The sequence below is a fragment of the Vipera berus genome, assembly GCF_964194415.1.
Source record: "Vipera berus genome assembly, chromosome: 2".
Lineage (NCBI taxonomy): Eukaryota > Metazoa > Chordata > Lepidosauria > Squamata > Viperidae > Vipera > Vipera berus.
This window is the reverse complement of record NC_138203.1, coordinates 283,888,903-283,913,039: the sequence shown is the minus strand read 5'-3', so window position 1 is coordinate 283,913,039 and position 24,137 is coordinate 283,888,903. Positions and strand designations below refer to the sequence as shown.

Here is a 24,137-nt window from a genome sequence, read left to right as displayed (position 1 = left end):
AGGACAGCGGAGCGCGGGAAGTTTTGGCGGGAGCGACCTGCAGCTGCTCTCCCCCTCAGAAGTTCTGAGGAGGCGGAGCTCCGCCCCTTCTCGGGAAAGGGGCGGAGGGAGGGCGGCCTCGGAGGGAGCTTCTCCCATTTGGGCTTCGCCGAAGCGAGAGGCCGAATGGAGGCTCCGGGGTCTCCGTGGGCGGCAACAGCAGCAGCCCCCGCGACCCTCCCCGAGCGGCCCCACAGCTCTGAGGCCGAGCGCCGGCGCTTCCGCAGCTGCCGCCCCCGAGAGGACGAGGGGCCCCGGGCACTCTGCAGCCGCCTGCACCGGCTGTGCCGCGGGTGGCTGCGGCCCGAGCGAAGCGGCAAAGCCGAGATGCTGGACCGGGTGGTGCTGGAGCAGCTGCTGGCCCTGCTGCCCCCGGAACTGGCGGGCTGGCTGCGGGAGTGCGGGGCGGAGAGCTGCGCCCAGGCGGTGGCCCTGGCCGAGGGCTTCCTACTCGGCCCGCCGCCCTTCTCCGCCCCGCGGGAGCCCCCCGGAGAGGGCCGGCAGGTGAGAGGGAATTTCAGCCTCTTTTACGCCTCTGTTTTCTTTACAGTCAGAAAGAAAAGGCATCCAGAGAACACGTGTTGGCAGGGTGTAATATAGTCTGTGGGAATAACTTTGTGGGACATTATTCCTACATTTTTAACTTCCCACATAGTTTTTCATGGACTGGACATAATGTGGCCATAACGCAAAAGATATCTCAATTGCCACATGGTGATGGGGGTGGAGGGGGGTATGAAATTTCATAAAAACCCTTCCTAGTTTTCCAGAGAGTACAAGGAGAGGATCGGAAAAATGCTTTCAGAATTGCAAGATTTTATTAATGTGCTCTTACAATAAAGATAGAGCTTATTATATTCATTCTTATACTAATAATAAGTTGGAAGGGACCTTGGAGGTCATCAGTCCAACGCCCTGCTGAGGCAGGAAACCCTATACCATTTCAGAAAAATGGCTGTCCAGTCTCTTCTTAAAAACTTCCAGTGTTGGAGCATTCACCACTTCTGGAGGCAGGTTGTTCCACTGGTTAGTTGTTCTTGTGCTTCTTGAAGCTGAATGGCTGATTGTTTCCTCCAGTCAGGATTCCCAAAACAGGGAAGCAGATCCCAAACCTGAATCCAAGAGGGCTCCTCTAGCTACTAATAGCTCTTCCCCATCCACAAAAATATGTGTTTATAGTTCACTTGGATCATCAACTGGTCCTTTTAGAAATCTTGGTCAGTACCATTAGCTATGAACTTAAGATAGGTGAACTCTTGTCTCATGAACTGGATCTATTAAGCAAACCAGATGTTGGAAACTTATATTTCTTCTAGATAATATTTTTGGCTAGAACCAGGAACCAAGAATTATTTTCACACAGGTATTTCACACAATGCAAGTTAGTACAAAGAACGAACAGAGGATTATACATAGTTATGAAATAAAAGATGAAAATTGTTTTTAGCTGGACCAAATAGTATTTAGGTTGCATATTTCAAAACATATGTTTGATGTTATGAGGCAAAAGCATAGCTTCACAGTATTTGGATGGAGTGAGCACATTGGTCTTAAAAAGCAGTGATATTTAGTAAAATAATTTAGCAAATTATACTTTGAATATAGTTACCATTTTTTACATTGCTTCATCAACCTCCCTTCGTCCAGTGCGCTCCCACAGGGAGGGTCTTCTCAGGGTGCCACCGGTAAGAGATTGCCGGCGGACGACACCCAGGGATAGGGCCTTCTCAGTGGGTGCGCCTGCCCTTTGGAACCAGCTGCCAGTGGAGCTTAGGACTGCCCCCGACCTCCGTTCATTCCGCCGGGACCTGAAGACCTGGCTCTTCGAGCTCTCTGGCCCAGGCTGAGAATTTTAATTTTAATTTTAACTGGGGTTTTACTTATTCAGGGACGGATATAATTTTTTAATTTGTTTTTAACTTTTGTATTTTTGTTTTTAATCACCCTGTAAACCGCCCTGAGTCCTTAGGGAAAGGGCGGTATATAAATGTAATAAAAATAAATAAAATAAATAAATTTCAGCAAAACTAAATAGAGATACAGATTCCAAGCCTACATGATTTTCGCAACTAACATAACCAAAAAGATTGTCTGATTATTACTATTATTACAAGTATTGTAGTTCACAAAAGTGTCAGGCAATAATCAAGAACTAACAGCCACCCACAGAGCAGGAGTTCTCAAGTTCTCTTATACTGACTTGAGTTTGCAAAGTACAATTGGAGAGAGAAAGGTAAGGCAAGTGAACTAACATGGTTGACGTTATTTGAAAGTGGATCATAAATACAGGCTATTCTTTAAGTTGCAGGAGCCATTCATGGGAGAGATCTCAACAGTGCTCCAGGGAAGAGGAGATCCATCCTTTTATTCTGAAGAGCTTTCTTTCAATAACATCACGCTGGGGCCACCTTGCCAGGTAAGTTCATTTGAAAGTGGAAATGTAATTTGGAAATGTATAAGTTGGAACAATTTAATCTTAATATTTTTGAAAAGACTTTGGAAAAGGACATGAAAAATAAAATCCATGAAGTGAAACAATACCAATTGTACAAAAATTGCTAACCCTAACAAATTTCTCTTATAAAAACCTCTACATCAAAGCTGACAAGTTTTAATGATAAGACTGTTGGTGAAATAACTTGATATTTCCAAGTTTGTGAACAATTTGAAATAGGCCAGGTAAAGAATTCTTAATAGATCTCTCCTGTTTTCTAAGAAATGTGTATTTTACTGGGCCAGAGAGATGTGGCCAGGAGATTCCCCTGCCCAAAATGATTTTGGTGAGTTATTCAAGGCCAGGGGAGGGAGGTCCCCAAGGAATACCATTCTGCAACTTGGATGCATCTAAGTCATGTTTTGTGCCTTTAAAACATCAGCATGGAGGACATAGAGAGGGCCTTCCCACCCTTAAGGACTATATGGACCTGCACGGTCAAATTGTGGCCTGTCAGTTTTTATCAATCATGGCACAGAATATTATTGTAAAAAGCAGTTTAGGGAATGGTCTGTCTGTGGGCAGTTTTTGGTTATGGAAGTTCCTGTCATGATTTTCATTACAGTTACTAATTCTAGTGTGATCTAGTCCCAATTTATGGCATATCATTATTTTAGTCCACCTTAGGATATTATTGCAGTTTGCATGTTCCTGTGCTTTGATATGGAGCGTATATCATTCATTAAAATTGTATATCGTTCAGAATCATTTTGCAAAAGTGGTTTATTGAGCAAATTTGCCAAAAGTTTGCATTCCATTGCAGCAAAGATTCTCTTTGATTGAGCTTTTCTGTTCTATATATTCAAAATTATCTTAAAACATTTATCACTAAGTTAAGCCAGACTGGGAATTTGACATGAGAAAGAATGAAGTATCCAAATTGCTTTTAATGAGTGTCACAATATTTTTAGGAGATGCATTTTACTTTCACAAGCATCTCGGTGTTCACTTCAAAGTCTTCCCCTGAACTGCCAAGTTTGTGGTTTCCTCACTGCAAGAAGCACAGAGAAGCCACTCCAAAGGAAGGGGATATTGATCCTGTCTTTCTCAGGAGATAAAGGCCCCCAAATCTAAAGAAAAAAGAGGACAAGATAGTACAGGCATAAATACATACATAAAATGAAAAGGCCATAATGGTCAGGTAAAGGGGAGGAGCTAAAGAAGCATCTCCTGATCAGAAGGAAAAGAGGAAATATGAAAGAATAAACTATTCCACAAAAGTGTCAGGCGATTATCAAATAACAGCCACCCACAAGAGCAGGAATTTTCAAGTTTCCTTATATTGACTTGAGTTTGAAAAGTACAGTTGGAGAGAAAAAAGTAAGGCAAGTGAACTAACATGGTTGACATTACTTACTTACTTATTTATTTATTTATTTATTTATTTATTTATTTATTTATTTATTTATTTATTTATTTTTGGGACTTATATGCCGCCCTATCTCCCAAAGGACTCAGGGCAGCTAACAACAATAAAACACAATAATACAAATGTTTAAAAAGATTAAACTAACAAGCCCCAATGATAAAATGATAAAATATTAAAAATATTCTATTTAAAAATCCCTATTGTCAGTCCAGGTCAGCCTGATGGAAGAGAAATGTTTTAAGGCCGCGATGAAAGGACCAGAGCTCAAGGGGAAGTTGATTCCACAGGGCTGGCGCTCCCACAGAGAAGGCCCTCCCCCTGGGGGTCGCCAGCCGACATTGTCTAGCCAACGGCACCCTGAGGAGGCCCTCCCTGTGTGAGCGCACCGGGCGATGGGAGGTCATTCCTGGCAGCAGACGGTCCTGCAAATATCTCGGGCCTAAAAAAGTGGATCATAAATATAGGCTATTCTTTCAGTTGGAGGAGCCATTCATGGGAGAGATCTCAACAGTGCTCCAGGGAAGAAGAGATCCATCCTTTTATTCTGAAGAACTTCCTTTCAATAACATCAAACTGGGGCCACCTTGCCAGGTAAGTTTAGGTTCTTGTGAAAAGATTAAAGTCTTGCTCATGAGCTACTTTAAAAACCAAATGCAACATGTGAATTAAAACAATGCCCACTGTACAAATAGACCAATATATGCACTTAAAAATAAATTATAGGATAGACAAATTTCTGATAGCAAGGTCAAAGCTAAGCAGTTTTAATGGTAAGACTGTTGTCAAGTGACTTGATATTTCCAGGGTCATTTACAAAAATTTTAAATAGGCCAGGTAAAAAAATTCCTGGTAGGTATGTCCTCTTTTCTAAGAAATTTGTATTATGCTGATTCAGTGAGAAAAGGTCAGAGGGGATTCCTCTGCACAAAATCTTCTTGGTGAGAGAATAGAATGGAATTGTCAAGAGTCCTTACAGGACAGGAATGGAATGGAATGGAGGGATCTTGGAGGTTTTCTAGTCTAACCCCTGCTCAGGCAGAAACCCTACGCCAGTGGTGGCGAAGCTGTGGCACGGGTGCCAGAGGCGGAACTCAGAGCCCTCTCTGTGGGCACCCGCACCATACCTCGGAGGTGGTAACTGTCCCTCTTCAACCAGCCACCTGCTAACTTGCCGAGGTCGCAGGTGGCCAGATGCATCCCAGCATGGCTGGTTTCCCACCCCACCCCGTCCCTCCTGGCCTCGCATGCTCTCTTTTTCCCCAGGCACGACCCAGTGCATTGCTTCCTCAGCTGTCAGCCAACCATCCATCTTGGAGGCAGCTTCTTTGAACTGCTGGCGATGGGCTGCGGAGCCCCAGAGTGCGCCAGTCGAGGGGCCAGCAGGCTGTGGCTACTGATGGACACCGTCGGCTTCCATGCGCTTGCTGGCCTCTGTGTGCGATGGCTGATGGTGTCAGGCAGCAGTCACCCCGGCTCTTGACTTGCCCCATGGCAATGGCACTCCCTCTCTGCCTCGCCTTATCCCGCAGGATGAACCTCCTACCTACCACCACACCTACCAGAGACCCCCTGGATCTCCCCCAACTCTGCCCACCCCCTACAGGTGTCCCGAGCGACATTGAGGTGACCACATCCACCTTGGCCACACCCACCCAATCTTCCATGACCACCATAGGCACAACCACCCAGTAGGCCACACCCACCTGGCACCCAGCGATAAGTGGGTTTTGGGTTGCAGTTTGGGCACTCGGTCTCTAAAAGTTTCGCCATCACTACCCTACACCATTTCAGACAAATGATTGTCCAATTTCTTCTTAAAAATTCCCAATGTTGGAGCATTCACAGCTTCAGGAGGCAAATTGTTCCACTGATTAATTGTTCTGTCAGGAAATTTATCCTTAGTTCTATGTTTCTTCTCTCCTTGATTAGTTTCTATCCATTGCTTCTTATCCTGCCTTCAGGTGCTTTGGCATTATTCCTTTGCAGTTATTCCAGGCCAGGGGACGGGGCTCCCCAAGTAGACCATTCTATAACTTGGATGCATCTAAGCCATGTTTTGTGCCTTTAAGACAGCAGCATGGAGCAGGTGAAGGTGGATGTCTACCCCATAAGAAAATGTCCATTTGGACTCTTCCAGAGCCTTGTTTTCTGTTTTGGAAGTAAGAAGAAAGAAAGAAAACAGCAGAGGACTGTCTTATGGGAAAGTTTTTATTTTTCTTTCTAGGACATTGATCTCTTTGAGGAGGTAGCTGTGGACTTCACAGAGGAGGAGTGGGCACTGCTGGATTGTGACCAGAAGGCTTTGTGCAGTGAAGTCATGCTGGAGGTTTCTAAGAATATGGACTCTTTGGGTAAGGACCCCCTTTGTTCTGGGTTCCATTGATTAGGAAAGGTGTTTTAAGTGGGAGTTAAATGGGGAAGATATACATGCCTTCAGTTGCATAATGTGGTCAGAACTCTACTTGGCCATCACGTGTAAAACTTTTCCTAATCTCAAGAAAATTAGGATCACGATGTATAGTACCAGTATGTAGCTAATATCCAGTGGAGATCTATGGGTGCAAAGAGCCCTGTACACGTCCCCTTCATTTCCTTTAACTGTCAACCCCAGATGACAAACCAGCCGAGGCCCTTCATGGGGAATTTTATCCAGGGTTGTCATCAGAGCCAGAACACAACAAAGGCCTTGGCAGATATGCTCACCATAGCTTTGTGAAAGGCTTTAGATGCTCCATGGAAATGCCTGAGCAGATTGACCTATCAACAGCAAAGCCTTAATCTGGTTCAGGGTGAAAAATCCGTTGCATACCAATTCTAATGAGAATTTCTGGTGAGTTGTTGTTTTTTTGTTCCAAACAGGTGATGGGCTAGAGAATGAGAATGACAACCAGCTTAGACTATTTAAACTGCAAATGGCAGTGTCTTCAAAAAGCCATTCTTTCTCTTTTGCTCTACCTAAAATGCTGCCTAGGAAGCACAAACCACAAAAGTATGTAAAATATGAGAGGGATTTCAGTCTAAACAAAGAGATGAAAATATGCATGAAGTGTGGAAAGAGCTTCAGTAGCAACTGTAGTCTTCATCGCCATCAGAGGATTCACACAGCCGGGAGGCCATATAAATGCACAGAATGTGGAAAAACCTTCAATAGAAACTCTAATCTTCATCGCCATCAGCGGATCCACACAACTAAAAAATCATATAGTTGCAAGGAGTGTGGAAAGATTTTTACTAGGAAAGGGCAACTTACTTTTCATGAATGGATCCACACAGGGGAGAGACCTTATAAATGCAGAGAATGTGGAAAAACCTTCAGTAGAAACTCTAATCTTCATCGCCATCAGCGGATCCACACAACTAAAAAATCATATAGTTGCAAGGAGTGTGGAAAGATTTTTACTTGGAAAGGGCAACTTACTTTTCATGAATGGATCCACACAGGGGAGAGACCTTATAAATGCACAGAATGTGGAAAAGCCTTCAGTACAAACTGTAATCTGAGTCGCCATCAGCAGATCCACACAAGTGAAAAACCATATAATTGCAAGGAGTGTGGAAAGACATTCATTGAGAGTAGTGATATTATTTCCCATCAAAGGATCCACACAGGAGAGAAACCATATAATTGCCTGGAATGTGGAAATAGTTTTTTTGACAACAGTCACCTTACTCGACATCAAAGGGGCCACACAAGGGATAAAATGCATAAATGCCTGCAGTGTGGAAAGAGCTTTACTTGGAAAGAAGACCTTAATACTCATAAAAGGATTCACATAGGAGAAAAACCATTTAAATGCCTGGAGTGTGAAAAAAGCTTTTCTTGGAACTCAGGTCTTATTCGTCATAATGTGATCCACACTGGGGACAGACCATATAAATGCATGGAGTGTGGAAAGACCTTTTTCTTCTACAAAGACCTTACTCGCCACCTAAGGATGCACACGGGAGGGAAACCGCATAAATGCATGGAGTGTGGAAACAAATTTCGTTGGAACTCAGAACTTATTGATCATAAGAGGATCCACACTGGGGAGAGACCGTATAAATGTATGGAATGTGGAAAGCAGTTTGCTCAGAAAAAATATCTTACTAAACATGAAAAAATCCATATAGGGGAAAAACCACATAAATGCACAGAATGTGGAAAGTGCTTTGCTCAGAAAGGACGACTTAATTTTCATAAGAAGATCCACACTGGGGAGAAACCTTATAAATGTATACAATGTGGGAAAGCATTTACTCGGAAAAGTAGTCTTATTAGTCATGAAAGAATCCATACAGGAGAGAAACCATTTCAATGTACAGAATGTGGAAAGAGCTTTGTTCAGAAAAGCCAACTTAAAATTCATCAGACTATCCACTCAGGGGAGAAACCATTTCAATGTACAGAATGTGGAAAGAGCTTTGCTCAGAAAAGACAACTTAAATTTCATCAGACAATCCATACAGGAGAGAAACCATTTCACTGTATAGAATGTGGAAAGAGCTTTGCTCAGAAAGGACAACTTAAATTTCATCAGACAATCCATACAGGAGAGAGACCATATAAATGCACAGAATGTGGAACAGCCTTCAGAAGATACTCTAATCTGACTCGCCATCAGCGGATCCACACATTAAAAACTATATAGTTGCCTAGAATATGGAAACATATTCACTGAGAGTAGTGGTATTATTTCCCATCAAAGGATCCACCCAACGGAGAAACCATATAAATGCTTGGAATGTGGAAACAGCCTTATTGTCAACAGAGATTTTATTCGACATCAAAGATTCCAAACAGATGGTTGGAGTATGGAAAAAGCTTCACTCGGAAAGGGAAACGTAATTCTCAAAAAAGGATCCACACAGGAGAGGGACCATATAAATGCATGGAGTTTTATTGACTACTGGCACCTTAAAGGTAAAGATAAAATCCTACTATGCATGCCCAAGATGGCGGACTTGCTTGGGTGAGCTCCGCGGAGAGCTCCAGCTATTTCGGCGTCCTTGGAGTTTTTGGAGTCCGAAGGGTCTACAGACGTGTTTTTTCCTCTGTGCTGGGGTTTGGTGAGTTGAAGTATCCAGGAAGACAGATAGTCGGTACCTTTGTTGGTGATGTAGCCCCCCGTTTCGAACTGTGAGCTCCAGCATTTTTTCGGAGGCCCTCTGTGGAGTTGGGAGGCGCTGCGGCTTGGAGGGCTCTGAGCAGCTGATTTTCGGAGCCGATAGAGCCGCAGCCTAGAGCGGCCTCCGGAACGCCGAAAGCCCGTGAAATGGTGGATGAATTGGCGTTGCTTTGGAGCGGCTGGCAGAGAGTCGAGTGGAAGCGTTTTGGCTGTTTTTCGCTGTTTGGTGGCTATTTGGAGGCTGTTTCATGCCTGTTTTTGGCGAGGGAGACCTATGGCTGGGCGTTGGACTTCTGGCGCTGCATGCTGTTGGTCGGACGGCACAGGTTAGCTCGTGTCGCCTGTGTTTTGTGGCCATTTGGACTTGAGCTACCTGTTTTGGATCCATCTGTTGTTCAGCCTTCTTCGCTTTCCTCGCTGAGAAGATCCTCTGCAATTGGAACTTTTGCTATCTTCAGGTTGTTATGCCTGGTAATTGCTGCTCAAATTCCTCTTTTCCCCCCACGAACCCACTGGACCCAGAAGGTCCTGGAGCTGAGCTGCTGTGAGAGGGTGGCTCAGCTATACCATCAATTATACCAACCTATACCATCTGCTACCCCCCTAGAGGTGAGAGATCTAGGGAGGTATGCTTTATCCGGGTTGGTGTCCTGTCCGCTCCTGGATAGGTTTGGGCCCTCTGAGAGGGAGGTGCCTGATCTGCTTCGGAAGTTACCTGGAAGGTATCTAGCTCAAGTGGCAGGGAGCTGGTGGACTGGACATTGTTGACCTTCTATTTAACATCCTCCTGAGTGACTATGGGACTGCCTGGCTGGACCTACCCGAACAATGGTTTATTTGTCTTATTCAAGCACAGACTTATTTGCGCTCAGGGGTGCCCCCCCTTCCTGGGCACAACCTGCCTTTATTTCTACCTATCCTCTTGATGACGGGCCCAATTATTGGAACACTGAGAGATGGTTGGGCAAGGACAGGAGCCTCTGTCATAAATTTAATAAGAGTGGTGCGCTTTTTAGCTCAATTTTTTGTGGGGTTAGGGAGGGGGGAGGGTTCACAAAAGGTTTGGTTGGAAACTGGGCTGGTTCCACCAACCGTTTCTCAGACCAGGCCTGGGATTGATTGCGCCGTGACGAGGCTTGGGTTGGGTGCCTCCGGGGCCCCGGAGCGGGGTGTGGGTTTGCCTATCCCCACGACGGTAGGGAATGGCAGCAGGCGTGCGAACAGAGGGCCGCATCAATATCTGGGAGTGCGTCCCCGCTGTCTCCAAGCGGTGATGTGCTCTGACCCTTTGGTTTCGGCCCATGGTTCCGGGAGCGAGGATGAGCAGCCACCTGAGCTCAGGCTCATGTATTTTAATGCCAGGTCCGTAGTTAATAAGGCTCTTATACGTGATTTGATCGAGGAGGAGCATGCGGACCTGGCTTGCATTACGGAGACCTGGTTGGGTCCAGAGGGCGGTGTACCTCTGGTTGATCTTTGTCCATCGGGTTTCCGCGTGCTGCACCAGCCTCGGGCTCAGGGTAGGGGCGGAGGAGTGGTGGTAGTCGTGAGGGAGACCTTATGTCCGCGGGAGGCCACCGTTGTCCAGATAGCCGGGTGTGAGTCCCTCCTCCTGAGATGTGGCCCTAGAGCTCAGTTGGGCTTGCTGCTGGTGTACTTTTCGCCTAGTCGCGCAGCAGCAGCCCTGCCCGAGCTTCTCGACATCCTCTCAGGGTTGGTGATTGAGTTCCCCAAACTTATGGTTTTGGGTGACTTCAATCTACCATCCCTGGGAGGATCATCTGAGTTAGCCCGGGAGTTCATGGCTTCCATGACGGCCATGGACCTGATGTAAGTTATTCAGGGTCCAACTCATGGGGGGGGTCACACACTCGATTTGGTTTTTCTATCTGGACGGTGGTTAGATGATCTGGGTGGGGGTTCCCCAATTGTTATGCCCCTGTCATGAACCGATCATCATCTCCTGCGGTTGGTCTTCCGTTTTGCCACTCCCCGTCGGATTGCTGAACCAACAAGATAATAATAATAATAATAATAATAATAATAATAATAATAATAATAATAATAATAATAATTAATAATTTTATTTGTATACCGCCCTTCTCCCGAAGGACTCAGGGCGGTGAACAGGGCAAACATATAAAAGTACAAAAATACAAAAGTTAAAAAAGAATTAAACAAAATGCCCAAGCTACAACAATAAGTAAATATATTTAAAACAACAATAAAATCCCAACCCATCCCCCATAAGGCCAGGCCGGCTTGTTCGAACAAATAAGTCTTCAGATCGCGTCGGAAGGAGCAAAGGTCGGGCGCCATCCGGAGCTCAACTGGCAACCGATTCCATAAATCCGGGGTGCCCACAGAGAAGGACCTCCCCCTGGGGGCCACCAGATGACATTCTTTGACCGGTGGCACCCTGAGGAGGCCCTCTCTGTGAGAACGCACAGGGCGGAGGGAAGTTGACGCCGGCAGCAGGTGATCCCTAAGGTACTCCGGACCCATGCCATGTAGGGCCTTGAAAACCATTATCAGAACCTTGAATCTCACTCGGAAGACAACTGGGAGCCAATGCAGCTCACGGAGCAGAGGTGTAACATGGGAGTATCGGGAGACTCCCAACACCACTCGCGCGGCTGCATTCTGTACCAGTTGGAGCCTCCGAGTGGTCCTCGAGGGCAGCCCCATGTAGAGAGCGTTGCAGTAGTCTAAACGAGAGGTCACGAGCGCATGAGTGACCGTACGCAGGGCATCCCGGTCTAGATAGGGGCGCAACTGGCACACCAGGCGAACCTGGGCGAAGGCCCCCCTAGTCACAGTTATTATGTGGTCTTCCAGAGTAAGCTGTGAATCTAGGAGGGCTCCCAAGTTGCGAGCCCTATCTACGGGGGGTAATAGCTCACCCCCCATAGAAAGAGATGGAATATTCTGAATATCCCGAGATGCCGGTACGTACAGCCACTCAGTCTTGTCGGGGTTGAGTTGAAACCTGTTCCTCCCCATCCAGACCCGAACCGCTTCCAGGCAACGGGACATCACGTCGAGGGCATCACTGGGGTGGTTTGGGGTCGAAATAAAAAGCTGGGTATCATCAGCATACTGATGATACCCAACTCCAAAACCACGAATGATCTCACCCAGCGGTTTCATGTAGATGTTGAACAGGAGAGGCGAGAGGACCATGGTATCTTGCTGCGGCGTCTCAGGGGGTTAGGAGTGGGAGGCACAGTTCTTCAGTGGTTCTCCTACCTTCTGGGACGTTCGCAGTCGGTGTTGGCAGGGGGGCAGAGGTCGACCTTGAGGCCTCATTTGTGGAGTTCCTCAGGGATCGGTCCTCTCGCCCCTCCTATTCAACATCTATATGAAGCCGCTGGGTGAGATCATTCGTGGTTTTGGAGTTGGTTATCATCAGTATGCTGATGATACCCAGCTTTTTATTTCAACCCCAAACCACCACAGTGATGCCCTCGACGTGATGTCCCATTGCCTGGAGGCGGTCCGGGTCTGGATGGGGAGGAACAGGCTTCAGCTCAACCCTCACAAGACTGAGTGGCTGTGCGTGCCGGCATCTCGGGAAATTCAGATTATTCCATCTCTTACTATGGGGGGGTGAGTTATTACCCCCTGTAGATAGGGCTCGCAACTTGAGGGTCCTCCTAGATTCACAGCTCTCCTTAGAAGATCATATAGGAGCTGTGACTAGGGGGGCCTTCGCCCAGGTTCACCTGGTGCACCAGTTGCGGCCCTATCTGGACCGGGATTCCTTGCGTACAGTCACTCATGCGCTCGTGACCTCTCGTTTGGACTACTGCAATGCTCTCTACATGGGGCTGCCCTTGAGGACCACTCGGAGGCTTCAACTGGTGCAGAATGCAGCCGCGCGAGTGGTGTTGGGGGTCTCCTGATACTCCCATGTTACACCTCTGCTCCGTGAGCTGCATTGGCTGCCAATTGCCCTCCGGGTGAGATTCAAGGTGCTGGTAATGACCTATAAAGCCCTACATGGCATGGGTCCGGACTACCTACGGCAGCACCTGCTGCTGGCATCAACTTCCCTCCGTCCAGTGCGCTCCCACAGAGAGGGCCTCCTTAGGGTGCCTCCGATCAGAGAATGTCGATTGGTGGCCCCCAGGGGGAGGGCGTTCTCTTTGGGTGCGCCAGACCTATGGAACCGCTTGCCGGTTGAGCTCCAGATGGCCCCTGACCTTCGCTCCTTCCGACGCGATCTAAAAACCTATTTATTTGAACAATCCGGCCTGGTCTGATGGGTTTGGGTTTGGGTTTTAGCATAGTTTTAATTATTGTATTATATTGGGCATAATTATTTAATTCTTTTTAACTTTTGTATTTTGTATTTCGATATTTATTGCCCTGTACACCGCCCTGAGTCCTTCGGGAGAAGGGTGGTATAAAAATTTAATAAATATAAATATAATATAATACAAAGGTTCCCCCGCACATGCTTGCTAGTCGTTTCCGACTAGGGGCCGGTGTTCATCTCCATTTCAAAGCCGAAGAACCAGCGCTTGTCCGAGGACGTCTCCATAGTCAATGTGGCCAGTATGACTAGACGCCAAAGGCGCACGGAACACTGACCTTCCCACCGTAGTGGTCCCTATTTTTCTACTTGCATTTTTACGTGCTTTCGAACTGCTAGGTTGGCAGAAGCTGGGACGAGTAACAGGCGCTCACTCTGTTACGAGGCACTCGGCACCTTACTTTATATCAAAAGATGCACATGGGTGAAAGACCATATAAATGCAGAGTGTGGAAAAAGCTTTCATCACAACTGATAACTTATTTGTCATAAGAAGATCCATACTGGGAAAAGACAACATATAGAATGTGGAAAGGGCTTCAGGTCAAACTGTAATCTTATTTGCTATCAGAAGATCCACACAATTGAAAAACCATATAATTATAAATGTGGAAAAAGATGAGAGTAGTGATATTATTTCGGAACACAGGATGCACACAGGAGAGAGATTATATAAAGACTTTTAGTATGGAAAAAGCTTTAACAGTTACAAGACATTGTCTCATGAAAGAATCCAGACTGGGGAAAATGTACATACATGCACGGAGTGTGAAAAGGGCTTTTCTTGGAAAGGACAACATAAATCAAAATATGTCCACAGAAGAAATCATATAAATCTATGCAATGAGCTTCATTCAGACAGTCAAATCACTCATCATCTAATGCAGACGGGAAAGAAGCTTATTGCATAGTATATGCAAAAATATTTTTTTTGATTTGTAATCTTATTCATGATCCTGTGAGGGTTTTTTACTTTCCAAGCAGTGGACACAGCACAACACAGCATTAACAAATCTATACACCGTGCTTTATTGTGTGACATGCCTTCCCCAACAACAGGCTATTGCTTTTAACTATCCTGGGCTTTGCAAAGTGATGTTGCCATGTAAGTAAATTTAATAGCATCCCTGTCTGAAACAAAATTCTCTTAGTCTGTAAAGTGGTATGCAACCTTTCCATCCTTCCAAATATTCTCACACTAAAGGACTGCCTCAGTGCAGTTGCTGCTTTTCTAGAAGAATTTTATTGGATTTTATAGGACTAGGAATACATTAGGGTTGGGGTTAGGGTTTAGAGTTGGGTTGGGATTAGGACAGGGTTGGAGTTAACACTGGGGTTATCCCCCAGTAACATTTTCAATATTTAGCAAACAGAACATTGGGTACATATGTTTAGCTAACAATAATTAATATAATAACAGTAGTAAATATAATTGGTTATCATAGGCAGTATTAATTTATAACCTTACTAGTATGTATTCAAAATAACATATCACATTCCTTTCTCACTAGTTCGTTTTCCTAACCATTGGTAGAAATTATCCCATGTTCTAACGTAAACTTGAATCTTCTTTCTCTTTAATCTCTAAAGTCAATCTATCCATTTCTGCACATTCTAAAATTTTCTTGATTAATACTTCTTCAGCAATTCTCGCTGCTGTTAATACATGTAATATTAAATATTCGCTCTCCTCACAGTTAGCTCCTAATAGTCCTAACAAAAACAGTTCTGGTTTAAATTCTGTTTTTAGTCATTTTTTCCAACCATATGTATATCTTAACCCCAACCCTTTCTACTTTGGGGCATGTCCACCAAATATAATAAGTACCTGGCCTTTGTATACATTTCCAACAATTACTAGAAGTATTTTTAAACATTTTTGCTAATATTACTGGTGTCATATGCCATCTACAAACATTTTGTACTATTCTTTTGAATAACACTATGTCAGGGGTGTCAAACTGGCGGCCTGCAGGCTGGATGCGTCACACAAAGGCCATGCCACCCCGGCTCCACAAAGGCAAAAGAATGTCACGATACATCATATGATGCAATTGAGTTTGACACCTGTGCACTATGTCGTTGGTTCCAAAGAAGTAATACTGATTAAATTTATATGCTGTCCAACTCTGGGCAATTACAGGTAGTGCTTGACTTACAACCATTTGTTTAGTGACCGTTCAAAGTTACAACGGCACTGAAATGGCACTTATGACCGTTGCACCATCCCCATTGTCATGTGATTTGCATTCAGATGGCAACTGGTTTGTCTATATGACAGTTGCAGTGTCCAGGGGTTAAGTGATCTCCTTTTGGGATCTTCTGACGAGCATAGTCAATGGAGAAGCCAAATTCACTTAACAACCCTGTTACTAACTTAGCAACTGCAACAATTCACTTAAACTAGGCATGTCAAACTGCTGGTCCATGGGCCAGATGCGTCACATCAAAACCGCACCTACCTCAATGCCAGCAATGGGGAAAAAGTAGCAACACGTGAGTTTGACATGCCTGACTTAAATGTGGCAAGAAAAGTCATAAACTGGGCAAAACTCACTTAAACTTCTCACATAAGTTTTGGGCTCAATTGTGGTCGTAAGTCGAGGGCTACGTGTATATGTGATGTCATTACTCAGTGCCCCAATTACATGTATACTTAATCCAGTGACATTAGCCCCAAGAAGGCAACCCCTTTTGGGGCAGTTGCCAGGGCAATTATTCCTGACCACACTGAGTTTCCCAACACATTTTGGAAAAGAAACTGACAAACCCACTTTAGGCAGACAACTTTTTTAAGTAGTGCAGCCCTTTGAAACCGCATCAACTCTTCAAGAATCAAGAAGCCAAGAAAGATCAAGCAGACAAAAGTCAAGATTTCAACCCAGACCCAGCAGAAATAGAAACTAAAAAAAAGAGCAGATGTGCAGGCTGCAGAAAAAAGGGGTTCCTTCACTGAGTGTAAACAGTGTTAATACACAACAGAGAGGGCCAACTTGGTTTGAAGGAATCCCCAAAACGGTTATTACTGACTTATTTAACTATATATAACATTTATATAATTATAATTATATACTATATAAACTGGCGGGGAGTAAAGAGAAATCCCAGGAATCAAACCAAATTCCATTCAAAGGCGTTTTGCTCATTCCAGCCCTGCTCTTATCTCCTCCGTGCCCATCATTCCCGGCACGCAAGCCTAACCGACTTCTACTGATTTTCGAGCGTCTGCAAACGGCATGCGCAGAAGACCTTTGCCGGCCCTCAATACCGAGCAGTGGACGTGTCAAGCGATGGTTGTGTTAGAAGACGCTCTAGCCAAGAGCAGTAAACGAAGGGGGCTTCTAAGGTTTTGCCTCTCTAGGAAGCAGCCCTTTCTGACCGAGATTCTGAGGGGATAGGAGGGCGCGGGAACCTGAGGCGGGAGCGACTTGCAGCTGCTCTTCTCCGCCTCAGAAGCTCTGAGAAAGCGGAGCCCCGCCCCTTCTCGCCCCCCCCGAAACCGGGAGAGGGGCGGGGGCGAAGGGGAGGAGCGGCCGGGGGAGGGTCCGCCGTGGCCGAGGGCCGCCTCAAAGGCAGCTTCCCCCGTTCGGATTGCGCCGAAACGGGAGACCGAATGGAGGCGCGAGGGTCTCCGTGGGCGGGAGCAGCAGCGGCCCCCGCGGTCCTTCAAGCGGGAGGCGGAGGGGAGTCCGGGGAAAGCGGCAGCTCGAGAGGCCTCCCTGAGGGGCCCCGCAACTCCGAGGCCGAGCGCCGGTGGTTCCGCAGCTGCCGCCCCCGGGAGGACGAGGGGCCCCGGGCGCTCTGCAGCCGCCTGCACCGGCTGTGCCGCGGGTGGCTGCGGCCCGAGCGCAGCGGCAAAGCCGAGATGCTGGACCGGGTGGTGCTGGAGCAGCTGCTGGCCCTGCTGCCCCCGGAGTTGGCGGGCTGGCTGCGGGAATGCGGGGCGGAGAGCTGCGCCCAGGCGGTGGCTCTGGCCGAGGGCTTCCTGCTCGGCCCGCCGCCCTCCTCCGCCCCCCGGGACCCTCCCGGAGAGGGCCGGCAGGTGAGAGAGAATTTCATCCCGAGGGATGCGGAAGCGGGGGGGGGGGGTGGGGACGCTGATGGATTTAGCAGCCTCTGTAAGAAATTACAGGTATGAAGAAGAAATCAGCGCAAGGTTTTCAGCCGCTCCTAATCTTTTGGGGCTCATTTCATCTTGAGGCAAATGCTTCGGTTTCCATACTGCTAGAAAAAAAAAATCCCATGGGATGTTGATGTATGTAGCTGACTTTGTAAGAAATCACAGACATTAAGAAATTAGGGCAAGCATCTGGTTAGCCCTCAGGACAGAAATGACTGCGGTTCAAGGCACTCTGCTGAGACGTGGTTTAGCCTTTTTTTCACTGAAAGTGGTGATCCTGGGGGGGAAAGTCTACTTATTTCATCACACAGATCTCAAGATAAAAGAGATCTCAGGTTGTGGTAAAATTAGGAGGAGTGTTGTTTGTACATTTGTTGTTTCCCACGGCACTTTGATCTTATTCTGATTTGTGCCTTTGAATCGCAGAAGGCAGAATGTGTGAAGGGTGGGCATGATTTGCTTCCCAGACATTCCAAGAGAAATTCTCTGGATCAGCTCTTCTTTTCTGGATAGTCAGAATTATCTTAAAAGATCTATAACTAAAAATTAACTGTGATTGGGAATTTAAGGTGAGAAATAATGAAGTATTGAAATTGCCTTTTAATGACAATCACAGTGTTTTCAAGGGGTGCATTTTACCCCTGAAGGCATCTGTTTTCATCCCAAAGTCTCTCCCTGAACTACCAAGCTGATGTAGTCCCACACTGCAAGAGGCACGGAGAAGCCTCCACAAAAGGAAGGGGAGAATCATCCTATCCTTCAACAAAGGTCCCCAAATATAAAGCAAAGTAGTTCTGAAGTAAGAGATAGAAGAGGCTTAACTATATCTACAAAAAGGAAAAGTCATCACTGCTTCAGACAGGAAGGCAGTGCAGAGAGTGGTGAGGATGGCCGAAAAGATCATTGGCAGTTCCCTCCTTCCCATCCAGGACATAGCACAGAAGCATTGCTTGAGCAGGGTCTGTAAGATTATCTGGGACACTACACATCCTCTTCACAACCTGTTTTCTTTGTTACCTTCTGGGAGGAGGCTTCATGATATCCGTAGCAGAACATCCAGATTCAGCCATAGTTTCATTCCATACAGCATTAACTTTGTGAACTCTCAGGCTTCCTCCTTCCGTTATATATTCAAGATGGACAGTATTTAATATTTTATTGTTATGTATATATAGGGCTGTGGGTCTATACATATGTTGTATATAGTATGTTTTAGGTGTGTGTCATGTATGTGTTTCACTTTGAGAGCGGGCAACTGAATTTCATTTTTGATGTGTGTCATTGTGCCCATAGTAAAAAATGACAAAGATTATCTTATACCTGTCAAGTGAAGAGAAGGAAATGAACACTTAGTTCCTGATCGGAGTAAAAAAACAAAATAAAAAATGAAGTGTTTCACAAAAGTGGCTAGCATTAATCAAGAAATAGCAGCCATCCACAGAACAGGAGTTCCCAAGTTAGTCATACAGAATAATAATAATAATAATAATTAATAATAATAATAATAGTAATAAATAATATAATGTTTGAAGGGACCTTGGAGGTCATCTAGTCCAACCACCTGCTAAGGCAGGAAACCCTATACCATTTCAGACAAATGGCTGTCCAGTCTCTTCTTAAAAACTTCCAGTGTTGGAGCATTCACCACCTCTGGAGGCAGGTTGTTCCACTGATTAATTGTTCTAACTGTCAGGAAATTTCTCCTTAGTTCTAGGTTGCTTCTCTCCTTGACTAGTTTCCATCCATTGCTTCTTGTCCTGCTCTCAGGTGCTCTGGAGAACAGCCTGGCTCCCTCTTCTTTGTGGCAGCCCCTGAGATATTGGAAGACTGCTATCATGTCACCCCTCACCCTTCTCTTCATTAAACTACACATACCCCATTCCAGCAACCGTTCCCTATATGTTTTAGCCTCCAGTCCCCCAATCATCTCACTTTATCTTCATTTGAAAGTGGATGATAAACCAGCCTGTTCTTTTAGTTGCAGGAGCTGTTCATGGATGATATCTCAGCAGAGCTTCAGGAAAGAGGGGATCAATCCAGTCCTAAAGAGGTTTTCTCGAGGATCCAAGTAGGGCCAAATTGCCAGGTAAGCCTAGGTTTCTTGTGAGAAAATGACCCAGTGAGTCTCACTGATTCAACCTTCAGGATTGTTCTGGGGAGGCACATGACGGACAATTCAGAAGAGTTGTATTAGGAAGTGAAATTGATATGTTGGAATATTTTTCAAAAAAGTTTGGGACAACCAGTTTTAAAAATAAAGGCCCTTAAGGAAGACGAGAAATTATAAAAAAATTTTTTTCAGAAATAGGCCAAAATATCCACTTAAAAACGAATCACACGAAGGACAGATTTTGTTCTGAACCAGCCCTCTTCTCGCAACCCCTAATTAAAAGAAGAGTCTGGAAAGCGTCCAAGGCTAAAAGGCTTCTGCCAAGATTTAATTACGCAGTTAACAAAAACACAAGAGCTTGTCTTCTCAAGCGGAAAAGTTGCTTTCAGCAACCAGCCCCTCCCCAAACACTTCTTTTATAGAGAGCTCAGGGCGTGGTCTCCCTGTGCCTCCTCCCGAGGAGTCCCATAGTCTTTCTTTGTTTGTCCCTGCTCGTCTGCCTCCTGCGTCGGGCGTCCTTGAACAGGGCCAGCTGTGGGTCATCATCCTCCGCACTCTCGGGCTCACACAGCTGAGAAGAGGTCCCCGGCTGAGGACTCTGCAAAGCCTCCAAATCATCATCAGCCGGTTCGTTTCCCTCCTCCCCCACATCTGAGTCCTCCGATACATCGGACCCGGCTGTCGGACCCACAGGCTGGCCCTGAGTCACAACAGATTTTCTGTATAAAACCCGCTATGTCAGCACTAATTGCTTGTAAAAATAAGGGTGTTTGTCAAATGATCTGAGATTTCCAGGCTCATTTTCAATATTTCGAAATAGGCCAAGTAAGAACTTCCTAGTAGTTTGTCCTGTTTTCTAAGATATTCACAGCCATGAGGACTATGTGGATCTGCCCATTTGGTCTCTTGCAAAGCTCTGTTTTCTCTTTTGGAAGTTAAAAAAAAAGAGAGAGAGAGAGGACTGTCTGCTGGAGAAGATTTTCTTTCTCTTTCTAGGACTCTGTTCCCTTTGAGGAGGTGGCTGTGGACTTTACAGAAGAGGAGTGGGCACTGCTGGATTCTGACCAGAAAGCCTTGTGCAGAGAAGTCATGCTGGAGCTTTTTAGAAATATGGTTTCTCTGGGTAAGGACCCTCTTTGCTCTAGATTCCATTCATTGGGAAAAGTGTTTTAAGTGGGAAGTAAACAGGGAAGATATCTGTACTCAATTGCTTAAGGTGGTTAGAACTCTACTGGCCACCATCTTTTTAACATTTCCTTATCTCAGGAAAATTAGGGTCAGAATGTTTCCTGTATAGCTAATATCCAGTGGAGGAGCCATGGTCGCAAAGAGCCCTGTACACTTATCTTTGATTCCCTTCAACTGCCAAGGCCTCCCCTAGAGCACAAGCCAGCAGAGACAATTTTGTCCAAGGTTGTCACTATAGCCACTCTTCTAGAACTGAGGCCTTGGCAAAAATGTTCCCCATGGCTTTGGGAAAGGCCTTAGATGTTCCATGGAACTCCCTTGTGTGATTGACCTATCAATAGTAAACTCTTAATCTGGTTCAGGGCTGAAAAAAAATCCTTGGATACTATTAGAGTCTCTTAGATAACAATTTGTGCCCACCATCTCTTAGCTTGACACATAGCTGGTGCCAAATGTGATGATAAAATGGGCATATTTTTGATTTGGGAAGGACCCCCCCCCCGTTGCCATTAATGTAAATTCTAATGATAATTTCTAATTTTTCTTTTTTCTACAAGCAGGTGATGGTGATGGGCTGGTGAATGAGAAAGAAAAGCAGCTGAGATTATTGACATTGGAAAGAGCAATGTCTGCAAAGAGTCATTCCTTCTCTTTTACTTTACCTAAAATACTGTGTAGGAAACATAAACCACATAACTTTGTAAAATATGAGACAGATTTCAACCTAAGCAAAAAGATGAAACTATGCATGCAGTCCGGAAAGAGCTTCAGTAGGAAAAGTAATTTTCAGTGGCATCAGAGGATCCACACAGCTGAGAGACCATATAAATGCATGGAGTATGGAAACAGGTTTATTGACAATTGGAACGTTATTTTACATCAAAGGATACACATGGGGGAAAAACCATATAAATGCATGGAGTGTGGAAAAAGCTTTTCTTGGAACTCACAACTTATTCGTCATAAACGGATCCATACTGGGGAGCGACCATATAGATGCATAGTGTGTGGAAAAGACTTTACCCAGAAAAGACATCTTACTGTTCATGAAAGGATCCACACCGGGGAGAGACCATACAACTGCACAGACTGTGCAAAGCAGTTTACTCAGAAAGCTCATCTCATTCATCATGAGAGAATCCATACAGGGGAGAGACCATATAAATGCACAGAGTGTGGAAAAACCTTTGCTCAAACAGCACAACTTAATGCTCATAAAAGGACCCACTTAGGGGGGAAACTATTTAAATGCTTGGAGTGTGGAAAAAGCTTTAACTGGAGCAGAGGTCTAATGCATCATGAAAGAATCCACACTGGGGAGAGACCATATAAATGCACAGAGTGTGGAAAAAGCTTTACTCAAACAGCATATCTTAATGCTCATAAAAGGATCCATACAGGGGAGAGACCATATAAATGCCTAGAATGTGGAAAGAGCTTTTTTGACAGCAGAGACCTTTCTCGACATCAAATGATTCATACAGCAGACAAACCGTATAAATGCATGGAGTGTGGAAAGAGCTTTATTGACAAGGGGCGCCTCACTATGCACCAAAGAATTCATACAGGGGAAAGACCGTATACATGCATCGAGTGTGGAAAAAGCTTTTGTCGGAACTCAGAATTTATTCATCATAAGAGGATCCACACTGGGGAGAGACCATATAAATGCATGGAGTGTGGAAAGAGCTTTGCTTGGAAAGGTCATCTTAATACTCATAAAATGATCCACACAGGGGAGAGACCATATAAATGCTTGGAGTGTGGAAAGAGTTTTGTCAGGAAAGGATGTCTTACTGGTCACAAAAGAATTCACACAGGAGATAAACCATATAAATGCACAGACTGTGGAAAGACGTTTGCTAGGACAGGTCATCTTTATTCTCATAAAAGGACCCACTCAGTGGAGAGACCGTATAAATGCTTGGAATGTGGAAAAAGCTTTAACTGGAACAGAGATCTTATTCGTCATGAAAGGATTCACACTGGGGAGAGACCATACAAGTGCATGGAATGTGGAAAGCAATTTACTCAGAAAAGTGCTCTTATTAATCATGAAAGAATCCATACAGGTGAGAGACCATATAAATGCACAGAGTGTGGAAAAAGCTTTGCTCAAAGAGGACCACTTAATTTTCACAAAAAGATCCACACGAAGGAGAAATTATATAAATGTGTGTAGTGTGTAAAAAGCTCTAACAAGACTCATGAAAGAATCCACACATGAAAAAAATCAATATAATGCATGGAGTGTGGAAATAATTTTATTGAGAAAGAATATCTTGTCATGAAAGGATCCCTGCAGGGAGGAAGCCTTCTAAATGGATAAATGCCTCCAGTAGAAAGTCTTTTTCTACCTCACCATTAAAAAGGTAAAGGTTCCCCCGCACATGTGTGCTAGTCGTTTCCGACCTTAGGGGCCGATGCTCATCTCTGTTTCAAAGCCGAAGAGCCAGCGCTTGTCTGAGGACGCCTTATAGGGAAGAAATGTAAATGCAGGGAGTGTGGAAAGAGCTTTACTCCAGAAGGACACCATAATTCTCATGAAGGAATGCACACAGAAGAAACCATATAAATCCATGGAAGGCACTTCAGAATAATGTTTCTGGTCCCAAATACTTGAATTCATTCAGAATAGTCATTTGTTCCCTTTCCTAGTTTGACCTGCATTTTTCTTTTCCCTCCCCCTGATATGGAAAGAGGGATACAAAATAGGGATTAAGCCCTTCAGTTTCCTCCCTGTTGCTCATTACCATCTCTCTATCTTTTCTAGTCTGAGAGCTGATGGCTTCCTTGACTTCCCTTTTAATTTACTTAAAGACTATATGATACGGAAGTGGCATACATATATCAAATTCAGAAAGCATTTCAATCTGCAGAGTTGTGTTTATTCGCACAAAATAGTGCTCGTTGTCTTCATTCCTCTTAAGATTTAGCTAAAGAAATCTTGCCATCTCCCTTTGTTATATTCTGAGCAGGAGGAAGAGAAAGAGTGGGATCAGCCCCAGAAAGGAAGATACTTTTTGAGTAGTTCCAAGGCAATTATTCCTCACCACTTGAGTTTCCCAGCCTATTTTTGGGAAGAAGCTCCTCCTTTTATAGTCTTGGAATCTTATTAATCAACTTTTAATAATTGTAATTTGCCTGCAGTCTCCTTCCGTGTATTCTTTTTTTCCACTATCTGTTAAGATATTTAAATTTAGTAGCTGGAGCAGTGGGGTTGTGCAGTAAGCCAGAACACACAGTTGTGGTTGATTTGTTACAGAGTACTGGCTACTACATGAGGCAATCTGCACTCTGATTGGTTGCTGTGGGTGTCGAAGGGGAGTTTCCCCTTTCTACCTGCCTTTTTCTTCTGTGTGCCCTCTATGCTCTGTGATATACCTGATGA

At 45.0% G+C, this 24,137-nt stretch overlaps 2 protein-coding genes across 2 annotated transcripts; both read left to right on the top strand.

The window, feature by feature from the left end:
• Positions 1 to 327: 327 nt before the first annotated feature.
• Positions 328 to 9,912, top strand: LOC308661166 (uncharacterized protein). The gene is made up of 5 exons (XM_081315995.1): positions 328 to 543; positions 2,348 to 2,455; positions 4,380 to 4,493; positions 6,127 to 6,253; positions 6,762 to 9,912. Exons 1-5 carry the CDS (start codon positions 367 to 369, stop codon positions 8,531 to 8,533), a joined length of 2,298 nt encoding a protein of 765 aa, XP_081172121.1. The 5' UTR covers positions 328 to 366; the 3' UTR covers positions 8,534 to 9,912.
• LOC308663035 (uncharacterized protein) lies at positions 8,825 to 24,137 on the top strand (the record flags this gene model as incomplete). Its single annotated transcript, XM_081319178.1, has 6 exons — positions 8,825 to 8,951; positions 9,251 to 9,336; positions 16,690 to 17,370; positions 19,427 to 19,534; positions 20,555 to 20,681; positions 21,307 to 24,137. The coding sequence occupies 6 exons, from the start codon at positions 8,825 to 8,827 to the stop codon at positions 22,926 to 22,928; spliced, it is 2,751 nt and encodes a 916-aa protein (XP_081175304.1). The 3' UTR covers positions 22,929 to 24,137.

Bases quoted from the DNA above. Each gene is read 5' to 3' on its own strand.
- LOC308661166 (XM_081315995.1), top strand. From the start codon at position 367: ATGCTGGACCGGGTGGTGCTGGAGCAGCTGCTGGCCCTGCTGCCCCCG. The intron at 4,494-6,126 runs GTAAGTTTAGGT...TTTTCTTTCTAG, and splicing joins AACTGGGGCCACCTTGCCAG to GACATTGATCTCTTTGAGGA. The intron at 6,254-6,761 runs GTAAGGACCCCC...TGTTCCAAACAG, and splicing joins TAAGAATATGGACTCTTTGG to GTGATGGGCTAGAGAATGAG.